The sequence below is a fragment of the Prionailurus bengalensis genome, chromosome A2, assembly GCF_016509475.1.
Source record: "Prionailurus bengalensis isolate Pbe53 chromosome A2, Fcat_Pben_1.1_paternal_pri, whole genome shotgun sequence".
NCBI classification, from domain to species: Eukaryota; Metazoa; Chordata; class Mammalia; order Carnivora; family Felidae; genus Prionailurus; species Prionailurus bengalensis.
Genome location: NC_057348.1, coordinates 14807577 through 14818490, shown reverse-complemented (window position 1 = coordinate 14818490; position 10914 = coordinate 14807577). Strand labels below are relative to the sequence as shown.

The 10914-nt window shown below is 57.6% G+C and overlaps 1 protein-coding gene across 3 annotated transcripts; it reads left to right on the top strand.

The window, feature by feature from the left end:
• The first annotated feature begins 1520 nt into the window (after positions 1–1520).
• Positions 1521–10894, top strand: LOC122487152 (GEM interacting protein). 3 transcript variants are annotated; one of them, XM_043587187.1, is made up of 22 exons: positions 1521–1651; positions 2570–2654; positions 3118–3193; positions 3306–3363; positions 3673–3798; positions 3883–3947; positions 4023–4130; positions 4539–4619; positions 4722–4892; positions 4986–5123; positions 5391–5587; positions 5904–6010; positions 6084–6173; positions 6533–6610; positions 6679–6833; positions 7050–7238; positions 7334–7471; positions 7573–7769; positions 8109–8496; positions 9416–9466; positions 9902–9965; positions 10095–10894. In XM_043587187.1, the coding sequence occupies exons 1-22, from the start codon at positions 1633–1635 to the stop codon at positions 10466–10468; spliced, it is 2955 nt and encodes a 984-aa protein (XP_043443122.1). In that variant the 5' UTR covers positions 1521–1632; the 3' UTR covers positions 10469–10894. The 3 variants fall into 3 exon arrangements, with proteins under 3 accessions (XP_043443122.1, XP_043443123.1, XP_043443124.1); XM_043587188.1 differs by lacking the exon at positions 9416–9466 and having other exon boundaries at positions 5391–5586; positions 5903–6010; XM_043587189.1 differs by lacking the exons at positions 1521–1651; positions 3118–3193 and having other exon boundaries at positions 5391–5586; positions 5903–6010.
• The last annotated feature ends 20 nt before the right edge of the window (positions 10895–10914 follow it).

The window sequence follows — 10914 nt, the reverse complement described above, 5'->3', positions numbered from 1 at the left end:
AGAAGGGGTCGTTGTGGGGCTGGGCAATCACTGAGCAGGGTCCCAGCACCCTCCTCAGGAGCCGTGAGATTATTAACGACAGTCTCTGTAATACATTCAGCACTTAGAAGGGCCAAGCTCCGAGTCCAGAGAGTGGTGCATATTTTGTAATTTGACAAGCACCTCCATATTTCCGTGGTCTCTCAGCTTCACGTTTTGGTCCCTCAGGCACTAGGGGGGAGTTTGGGGATCAATGGCATTTTCTGTTTTTCAGTAATATGTAAAAAATATGAGAGCATGCCTTTCTCTCATGTCTTAGATGGGAGGAAGTTCAATCCGAATCATTGCAAATAGTAGCTCGGGTCACACTCATTGCGGTCCTATGCCACACAAGTGCCATCACCATCTCACGTAACAGCCCAGCTTTGCATCTGGCTCTGCCCTTGTACTGACGCTATCCTTCCTTTCAAAGGGCACTCATTGCAACTCAGGTGTTGTGGAGTGGGCAGCATGAGAGCAGAGTCATGGTCAGCGGGAAATTTCCTACCTTCACAACAGCCAAAAACTTGAGAAAGCAAAAGTCATAAACATGATGTCTTTGTTTCCAGCTAGAAAATCCACTGAGTGCAGGGTATGGGTGCATTTTTATAACTTTGACAAGCTGCACACGGGGACCTGCTGCTTATCAGTGAGGGGCTCACAGCCCTTTACCATCTTCACCCCTTTGCTGTCCTCAGCGAAGGACGCACAGCCCAAGGAAAGCCCTGGGATCCAAAGCAGGGAAACCGTGGGGACCAGTTGTGAATGCCTGTGAGCATCACACGGGCCCTGAGCACAGATGAAGGTGTATGCAAGTGTAGGGGTGCCAGACCACACCAGGAAAGGGGGCTACTGTGATCATTTGGAGTCCCTGAGACAATTTGAGGCCACCCGATGGTGACTGGTCTTGGGATTTGTTCGTTGGGAATGATTCTTGGGGTGCTTAGGGTGGGGGTCTATGATCACCATGCCTGAGGGAGGTGCTAGGGGTGCTTCTGGCTGCACTGTAATCGACTTCAAGAGTCTGATGCAGCTTTCAAGGTGACACCAGGTGCCCCAGACCAGAGGTCTCCAGCCCCTCCAGCATTGGGAGACCGGATCCCGCTGGAATAGGATCCCGCTGGAATAGGTCCTCTCCACCAGGGGGCTCCAAGGCTCTGCGGAGCCTGGATGGGTTCAGGGGTCCAAGGCCCCCGGGCAGGGAAGTCACTGAGTCGTGGAGTGTGGAAGACTCAGGGGCAGGAGCCCGGGACCAGAGAGTGTGCTGGAGCTTTGGCGCCGTGCAAAGATCAGGCGAGGAGAACCCTGGCCGGGATGGAATCATGGGGTGCGCAGCCCTGGCGCCACACATCTCCCGCATCTCGGGCAGGGGGCGCAGGGGACGCAGTACACCCTTCAGGGCCTCGGGGGCGTGGCCGAGCGGCTGAGGTGTAGTCGTGGGCGGAGCCTCTGATGAGCAGGGGCGTGTTCGCTCGCGGGCGTAGCCTCCGCTGGGCGGGGCTACGCAGAACCCGGGCGGCGGCGGCGGCCGGGGCAGGAAATAGGGGCTGAGCCCCGCCAGCGCGAGATCCCATCCCAGACCGGGTCTCCGCCGAGCAATCCTCTGGTCTTGTCATGGACGCAGCAGAGCCGGGTAGGCGGTCCGGGGTATGGGATCCGAGAGAGACCTCCCCCAACTGTACCCCACCTCCTAAACTGAGGCGCTTCGCCTGTCCTTTTCCGTCCAGAGACCCGGGAAAGGAGTCAGGAATGGGAAGGACACGGGAATCCTCTATTGTGGGGACCCCCAAGCCTAGAGGGGCCCAGAACACCATTCCCTGACCCCCTCCCCCTTTGGAGTCTTCACCCCGGATGCCTGGGGGAGGGAGCCCAGGAAGGGGAAGTGGCCGCTTCTGCTTCTGATATTTGTGATGGGGGGCAGGGGGAGGGCGACGCAGCAGGATCCCTACTGAGGAGGGGCCATTGCTGATCTGGGCCCCTTAGAAGGGGGACTGTGGCAGAAATGTGGCAAGGTCCGACTTGTATTTCCGGCTCTCTTTGTGTCTCTGCTGTGCACGTTGAGTGTCACACGGTCTTTATGTTCCTCTGGTTTCAGTCTGCCTGTATGTGTTTGTGCCACAGGCTCTGTGCCGGCCTCTCCCACGTGTATTTCCATCTGTCTGGCCTGAGGTCCATGTGGTTCCATTGTCAAGCTGGCTCTCTCCCCAGGGACAGTGCTGCTGCATCTGGGGCATCTGTTTTGCCGCTTTGCTTCTGGGCCCATGTGTGTGTGGGTGTCTGTTCCTCTGAGCAGCTGCCCCTGTGTTGGGTTGTGCCTGATCCATCTGCCTGCCCTGAGCTGGCTTCACCCCAGGCCACACTGCCTCCATCCTGACTCTGACACCCACCCCCATCCCCCCCCCTCCCCAAGGATCAGAACACTCTCTTTCTGTCTCCTCCCCTTCCTCCCCCCACCCCTTCAAAACAACCGGCTAAGGGCCTACCCTAGGTGTAAGTGCTGTGAGTGGAGGGAGGCCTCCATTGGCCCATGTGTGACACTCCCCTCCCCCAGGGCTACCCCCAGCTCCAGAGAGCAGGAAGAGGTACAGTGACATCTTCCGGAGCCTGGACAACCTCGAGATCTCACTGGGGAACGTGTGAGTCTGAGCCTGGGCCACCCCCAAATCCCTAATCGTTTAGGTGCCTCACTAGGAACCTACAACGTCTGGATCCACTTACCTAATAACCTGAGAAGTCTTAAATGGGTCCCTCCAAAACACCTGAGAAATCCCAAAATCCAACCCCCCAGATCCACTGGAAATCCACAAAATGGTCCTAGGACCCCTCCCCATGTATTCTTCTTGTAACCCCTTAAAACGTTTGAGATCCTTATAATCCCACCCTATGAACCCCAGATTTACCTGGGACCTTTCAAACTCTCTCAAGTCCCATGACAAAAAGTCACCTAATTTCCCCCAAAACCACTCAGACCTCCCACGTACAAGAGATGTCACAGAGGTAATGTCCAGGACCATCATTCAAACTGCCCTGGGGGCCCCCAGCACCCCTAGGCAGGACAGACTGGGTGGAGGGTGGCATCTTGACACCCTTACCTCCCAGGACCCTTGAGATGCTGCCTGGAGACCCCGTGCTTTCAGGAGACCCAGAGTCTGACAAGACCCCCACAGCCACTGAGGTGAAGGGCGGGACCAATGAGGCAGGGAGGAGGGGGCCTCCAGGAGGAGGGGCTCTAGGGGGTTGAGGCCCCTGCCCTGCTTGGTCCTGAATGCTGTCTCCCTACCTCTCAGACCAGTGAAACCAGCCTTTGGAGTGGCCTCTCCCTGGAGGGTCCGGCACCCCTTACAGGTAGGGGGCTTTGAGGCCAGGGGAGTGGGGGCAGAAAGGACTCCTTCCCTCAGCAAGTCGTCACCGACTGCCTGTTCCACATGCCAGGGAAACAACAGTACGCGACAGAGCTGAGCCCCTGCCCTCAGGGATCCCTCAGTCTGGGTGGAGAGTCAGTATAAAATTGCAACCTGGACAAGATCATAAAAGGGTGTTTGGGGAAAGCCACAGGGTATAGAATAGTGGTCACTGGTCTGGCCTTGGGGCTCAGGGAAAGCTTCCACAGCAGCCTCGGGGGTCAGAGGTCAGAGGTCCACTCTCCTGCCCCAGGGGAAGAATTGGACCTGCGGCTCATTCGGACCAAGGGGGGTGTGGATGCAGCTCTGGAGTATGCCAAGACCTGGAGCCGCTATGCCAAGGAGCTGCTGGCCTGGACCGAGAAGAGAGCCAGCCTTGGTGAGGGTCCCTTCTACCCTGCCCCAGACCCCAGGCAGTGCCCACACCCTGCCCAACTCAGATCCCGGCTGTCTCCCCCTGCAGAGCTAGAGTTTACCAAAAGCATCATGAAGATCGCCGAGGCTGGCAAGGTGGCAATCCACCAGCAGGTAGCTGTGACCAGATCCCCCCGCCCCGATCCCCTAGATCCTCGGCGTCCCCCAACACCTACTCTCCCACCCCAGAGCCATATGCCACTGCAGTACATCTACACCCTGTTTCTGGAACATGACCTCAGCCTGGGAGCCCTGGCCATGGAAACCGTGGCCCAGCAGAAAAGAAATTTCTCCCAGGTGAGGGGGCCCTGCCGCACGCCTTATTCCATTCCCACCTCCCCAGGAGGAAGGCAAGGTTACCATCCAGGCTGTTTTGCTGATGAGGAAGCTCAGGCCCAGGGATGCTGAGGAACTTGCCCAAGGTCACCCAGCAGAGATTCAAACCAGGCTTCCTGTACAATTGCAAAACTGTGCTTTTGCTCGTTTGCAGGGCTTGGGGGGGAAAGTGCCGAGTGTTCACAGGCAGAGAGCTTTGGCATCTCTGGGGCCAGGCTTTAGCAAGGATGAGGTGGGGACACTGCAGGGAGAGGGGGTGGGGAGCGTGCAGACCCAGAAAAGGGTCCAGAGGATGAAAGGCACGCGGTAGCGGGAAGCAGAAAGACTGGGTGGCCCTGAGGCAGCACCCCCATCTGTCCCCCTTGCCAGCCCCTGGCAGCCAAACGAACTGAGATCGAGAAGTGGCGGAAGGAGTTTAAGGAGCAGTGGCTGAAAGAGCAGAAGCGGATGGTGAGGCCTGGCAGGGTGGGTACCAGCGTGCGGCTGGTGGATGAGAGGAAGCGGTGCTGATCTATCCCCTTCTGTCCCTGTCCCCGCCCCCCACGACCCCAGAACGAGGCGGTGCAGGCACTGCGGAGGGCCCAGCAACAGTACCTGCAGCGCAGCGAGGACCTGTGGGTTCGCTCCCAGGCGTCCCCTGAGGACCCGGTACCCCAGGCCTCGCCAGGACCCAGCAAACAGCAGGAGCGGCGGCGGCGATCACGAGAGGAGGCTCAGGCCAAGGTGGGGACCTGGCCCCATGCCCCCCCCCCCAGCACTTTGGTGCGCCCCACCCCACACTCCATCCTACCGGTGCCCCGGTCTCGGTTTCCCCAGGCGCAGGAGGCCTTGGCGCTGTACCAGGCCTGTGTCCGTGAGGCCAACGCACGGCAGCAGGACCTGGAGGCCGCCAAGCAGCGGATCGTGTCGCATGTGCGCAAGCTGGTGCTGCAGGGGGATGAAGTGCTGAGGCGGGTGAGGCCTTTTCCCACTGCCGCCCCCCAGCTGAGGGCCCCCTGCCCCTAACCCTTCTCCAGGGCGCCAGAACTCCTCCCTAGACAGCCAGTTTCCACCCTCAGTCCCTGAGGGCACCTCGGCCTCTCGAGTCCCACCCTTACCCCACTCCATCCAGGCCAGGCTCTGATCACACCCTCCTCCCTAAGCTGCCCCCAAACCCTGACCATGCTGGTGTCTCTAAAGTTCAGGCTCTGCTCCTCTCTCACTGTAGTCTGCTCCCCACAGGTGACCCTGGGACTGTTAGGGCTTCGAGGGGCGCAAGCAGAGCGTGGTCCCCGTGCCTTCTCTGCCCTGGCTGAGTGCTGTGAGCCCTTTGAGCCTGGCCAGCGCTACCAGGAGTACGTGAGGGCGCTGCGGCCCGAGGCCCCACCACCCCCGCCGCCTGCCTTCTCCTTCCAGGAGTTCGTGCCCACTGCACACAGGTGGGCCCCCCGGGAGCAGGGTCAGGAATGAGATCCAGAGACACAGTTTCAGGCTGTTGGAGCCACCAGGCTGAGTACTCAGGGTCAGGAAACTCAATGAGGTTTTGAGTTCTTGGATTAATACCGAGGCTCTTATTTTGGGGGAGGGGTCCCAGTCCTGGGAGAGTCCGAACGTCAGGGTCACTGTACTGGGTGCTCACTGGTGTCAAGGCTTGCAGACCCAAGTGCTTGGATTTGGGTCCCAAATGCAATGCCTAGGTGATGTCATCCCAGGGCAGTTTCCTGGTTATCAGAGCCCTCATTCTTCTCCTTTCCGCTCCCCTCTGGACACAAGAAAGAAGCTCTCTGGCCCCCTACCCCCACGGCTGGATGAGAGTGCGGCTGAGGCAGGCCCTTGGGATGATGTAGGCACAGGCTGCCAGGGTGAGTGCAGTGAGGGGTGGGCAGGAGTGGTGCTGGGGCGGGGGTCCATCCTAATTGACCTGTTCCCTTCTAGGGACTCCAGGCCCCACTCCAAGCAGCGACGTGGACAGCGTGGGTGGTAGCAGTGAGTCTCGGTCCCTGGACTCTCCCACTTCCAGCCCAGGTGGGGCCAGGACCTGACCGTAACCCATTCCCTACGTCTAACCGCCCTCCAGACCCTGGCCAGGCTCTGACCCTCAGTCTCTAACCTATCACTTGACCTCTGACCTACCTGCACTCCTGACCTATTTCCTATATCCTCTGATTCATTCTCTTGAGCTGATTTCTGAACCGCCGCCCAGATCGCTGACCCATTTCTGCAACCCCTAACCTCTGCCTTGAACTCCCTCCTGATCTCTAACCGTTATCCCAAGGGCATCTGTGGGTGGTTCTGGAAAGCCTAAAAACCAGGCATATCTCCTTAGCCCTGGCGCTTCCTAATGACCCCTGTGACCCCCGACCTCTGTGACCCTATGACTCCAGGCCCTGGCACAAGGCGGTTGGTGAAGGTGTCATCCACAGGCACCGAGTCCTCAGATGACTTTGAGGAGCGAGACCCTGGTGAGGCTGGAAGCAGGTGGGGCATGGCAGGGGGTGGACCAGGCACCCCTGACCCTGTATCCCCACAGACCTGGGAGATGGGCTGGAGAACGGCTCAGGAAGCCCCTTCAGGAAGTGGACACTATCTGGCGCAGCCCAGACCCACCGACTGCGGCGGCTACGGGGCCCAGCCAAGTGCCGCGAGTGTGAAGCCTTCATGGTCAGCGGGATTGAGTGTGAGGAGGTGCGGCCTGGGCCCATGAGCCAGTGACCTGTTATGACCCCAGTGACCTCCCTGACCCCAGGCACCTGACCTGAAATCCCTATGACCTTTCTGCCCTTGGGACCTGCCCTGATCTAAAGATGTCCTATGAGCCCCCTGCCCCCTGAGGATCCCTACGACCTTCTCTTCCCCTGCTGACCTCTGATGACCTCCTTGACCCTATAACCTTCCCTTCAGTGCTTTCTGACCTGCCACAAGCGGTGCCTGGAGACTCTACTGATCCTCTGTGGACATAAGCGACTCCCTGCCCGGACTGCCCTCTTTGGAGTCGACTTCCTGCAGCTGCCCAGGGACTTCCCGGAGGAGGTGCCCTTTGTGATCACCAGGTGCACGGCCGAGATAGAACAGCGTGCCCTGGGTGTGCAGGTGCCGCCTTGACTCTTGACCATCCCCAATAGTGACCTGGTCCTGTTGATGGCTGTATCGTAAGCCAGATGTCCATTTCCTGCCTTGCCCTGCAGGGCATTTATCGGATCAGCGGGTCCCGGGTGCGCGTGGAGAGGCTATGCCAGGCTTTCGAGAATGGCCGAGGGTTGGTGGACATGTCAGGAAACTCCCCTCACGATGTCTCGAGTGTCCTCAAGCGATTCCTCCAGGAGGTGGGTACTCAGTGGCTCAGGGGTAGGGGCCGGGCGGGCTCAGGCTGAGGACCCTCTGCAGCCCACCCACACCCATGTCCCTCCCACCATTCCACCCTCAGCTCACTGACCCCGTGGTCCCCTTCCACCTCTACGACGCCTTCATCTCTCTGGCTAAGACCCTGCATGCAGACCCTGGGCACGACCCTGGGACCCCCAGCCCCAGCCCTGAGGTTATCTGCTCGCTGAAGACCCTCTTGGTGCAGCTGCCTGACTCTAACTACAGCACCCTGCGGCACCTGGTGGCCCATCTGTTCAGGTGTGCACTGTCCCTGACCTTGAAATGTGATTTCTGACCTAAGGCACGGATCTGTGACCCTGTCCCTGGACATATGACTGCTCATCTCTGGGACTGACCCCTGCCACTGACTTCTGACCTTTGCATGTGTTTTCTGAGCTCTGAATCTTAATAGATGACTCCAGACTTTGGGTGCTGACCCCTGATCTCCATTGCCAGGCATGTAGCTGCTGGTCTCAATGACCGGGACCACTTACCCAGGACTTGGGCAAGTGGCCGCTAGCCTGGCCTACAGCTCCTCCCTGATGACCAATGACCACGCATGCCATGCCCTGACCCTTTTCCTCATACTGTCCCCAGGGTGGCTGCACAGTTTGAGGAAAACAAGATGTCTGCCAACAACCTGGGCATTGTGTTTGGGCCAACGCTGCTGCGGCCACCAGACGGTCCAGGGGCAGCTGGTGCTGGCCCTGTCACCTGCCTACTAGACTCTGGGCACCAGGCTCAGCTCATTGAGTTCCTCATTGTTAACTACGAGCAAATCTTTGGGATGGACGACCTCCCCGTGGCCACTGAGCCTCCACCCCAAGACCCCAGTCCAGCTCCTGGGGCTCTCACAATCAACCCCCAGCCACCACCCTCATACCCTGCCTCAGATCCCCTGCCCTCAGTCCTAACCTCGGACCCCAACCCAGACCCTGATCCCCACAGTACCTTGGAGAAGCATCCTGAAGCTACGCCTCCTGAGGTAGGAACCCACTGGGCCCACAGACGGGTAGGCCTTCTCTGCATTTAAGCGTCTCACTCTCCTGTCTCCCTTCCTTCCTTTGCCTTTAAAATTTTCTCTTTCATCCCCTTTCTCCCTTCCTTATTTACCTTGTGCTCATTCTGGAAGGAAAAGAGAGGAATGGAACGGGGGGGGGGGGGTAATAAGGGAGGAACAACAAGGTATAGCTCTGCAGTTACTAACAAGGGTGATCATTTACTCCTTCAACGGAACATTTATTGAACACCTAGTGTGTACCGAGCATTGTTGTAGCAGGCATTACACATACATCAGTGAGTAAGTTATTGAGAGACCCCATCCTTTTGGTGACTGCACTCTAGTGGGGAAGATACCAACAACAACAACAACAAAAAATAGGATAGATACAAAGTCAGTTTATAGGACATTACAAGGTGACAAATACTATGGAGAAAAGAAAGGGTAGCATAAGGTAAGGGACACTGGGGGCACCAAGGAGAGGTGGAGGGCAGCTTGTAGCAGTAAATAGGATTCTGTGGGCTGGTCCCATGGAGAAGGTGGATTCGAGCAAGGACTGGAACAATGTGGGAACAATCTGGGGAATGGTGTTCCAAAGAGAGCAGCCGGTGCAAAGGCCCCAAGGTAAGAACATTCCTGGTGTGTTTAGGGCACAGCCCCAAGCCGTAATGAATTACCGAGGAGAAGGTGCTAGAAAGTGAAGCCAAAGAGGGGTCTTAATGCCTTTAATGCCCTTAATGCCACGCAGACCGTGCACCTACTATGCATGGGCACTGCATAAGCGTCCTATCATCCTCACCACGGCTGTGAGAGGTAGACACTGTTAGTGAAAACCATTTACAGATGAGACTCCTACAGGGGGCTTCCCTGTCCCTCGGGTCCTGATACACATATCATTCCTTAGAACATGGACCTCCCCCCGACAAGCAGCCCGGAACTGGCGAAGGAGCAGTCAGTGAGTTCTGGGTCTCTGAGAAATGGAATGGTTCAGAAAGTGCTTGGGACATGTGGAAAGAACTCCAGCAGCTATTAGCATTTAACTAAAGGATGAACTGAAGGATACACAGATCAACTGAAAAGCAGGTGCAAGGTTGCAGAGAAGGAGGGAGACAGGTAGTTCCCCTGGTCCTAACGTGGACGTGGCTGAGTCACTCCCTGGGCTGGCCCTCTGCTGAGCAAGGGCATTCCTGCCTTCATGGAGCCCCCAGTCGAAATTAATAACATTGCTCTGCACGAGGGGACAAGCAGTACACTGTTAAGGGCATCGTCTCCCCAGATACCCAACCTGCCAAAGATCTTTTGCATGTGGAACAAACCCTCAGGTTTCCCAAGAGTCTCAAAGAACTGGAATTTTATTGTTGGGGTTTTGGTCTTCGGTTTGTTCCTGTAGATCCCAGTTCCACAGAGTGACGACAGAGAAGTGGCTGATGACACCAAAGAGGAAGGAGAGGAAGGTGAGTAAGTAGGGGGGAGCCCAGGAGTTATAGGGATATCCTTGCTTGGGGTGGCTTAGCTGACAGATGACTCCCAGGAGATACCCTGAGGACTTAGGGATGCTCAGCACTGACCACCCCAACCCACAGTGTCCAGCCAAGGTCCAGAGGACTCACTCCTGGGAACACAATCCCGTGGTCACTTCAGCCGCCAGCCAGTGAAATATCCCCGGGGCGGCGTTCGGCCAGTCACCCACCAGCTGTCCAGCTTGGCCCTGGTGGCTTCCAAATTGTGCGAGGAGACCCTTGTGACATCAGTGCCCCGAGGAAGCTTGCGGAGGAGGGGACCTGGCCCTACCGCCTCCTCCCCTGAGGGCAGCCCTCTGCGCCGCACCCCGCTGCCCAAGCATTTTGAGATCACCCAAGAGACAGCCCGGCTACTCTCCAAGCTACACAGCGAGGCTGTGCCCAACGCCACCTGTTGCCCAGACTCCCAACCTGAGGAAGTCGAGGACCATCTCTGACCATCCCAGCATTCTGACCAAGGGGGAAAGGACTCAGAAGGTGTTTGTTCAGCTGGGGTGTCTGGAGAGTTCCTGTAAGGAAAGACTACATGGCCTCAGGTACTAAAACCCTTTTGGAGGCAATATATCAGGATCCCTCAACTGGACACCGGTCACTGCCAAGCATCAGGGCCACTCAGGTTCAGAGAGGTTAGTCAGGGTCAATGCTCAGGGTCAATATAGGTCATGGGATTCTTGACATCCACTCTAGTCTCTGACCCCTAGGACAGGGGTGCCTTTTGCTACTTTGGTTGTGGCCACTCCCCTACCTCTGCCTGTCTTCTTAGCTGACCTCAGGTGACCAGCACTTGGGAGTGGGCAGCCCAAACTCAACATCCAGGTGGTACCTGGGGTGTGATGGCCTCAGAATAAACTGTGTCCTTTATACCCTTGAATGTCTTTCTTTG

Excerpts from the sequence above, each read along its gene's own strand:
- LOC122487152 (XM_043587187.1), top strand. Across the intron at positions 6,834-7,049 it reads GCGGGATTGAGTGTGAGGAG|TGCTTTCTGACCTGCCACAA; the intron begins GTGCGGCCTGGG and ends CCTTCCCTTCAG. Across the intron at positions 9,966-10,094 it reads CAAAGAGGAAGGAGAGGAAG|TGTCCAGCCAAGGTCCAGAG; the intron begins GTGAGTAAGTAG and ends CCCAACCCACAG.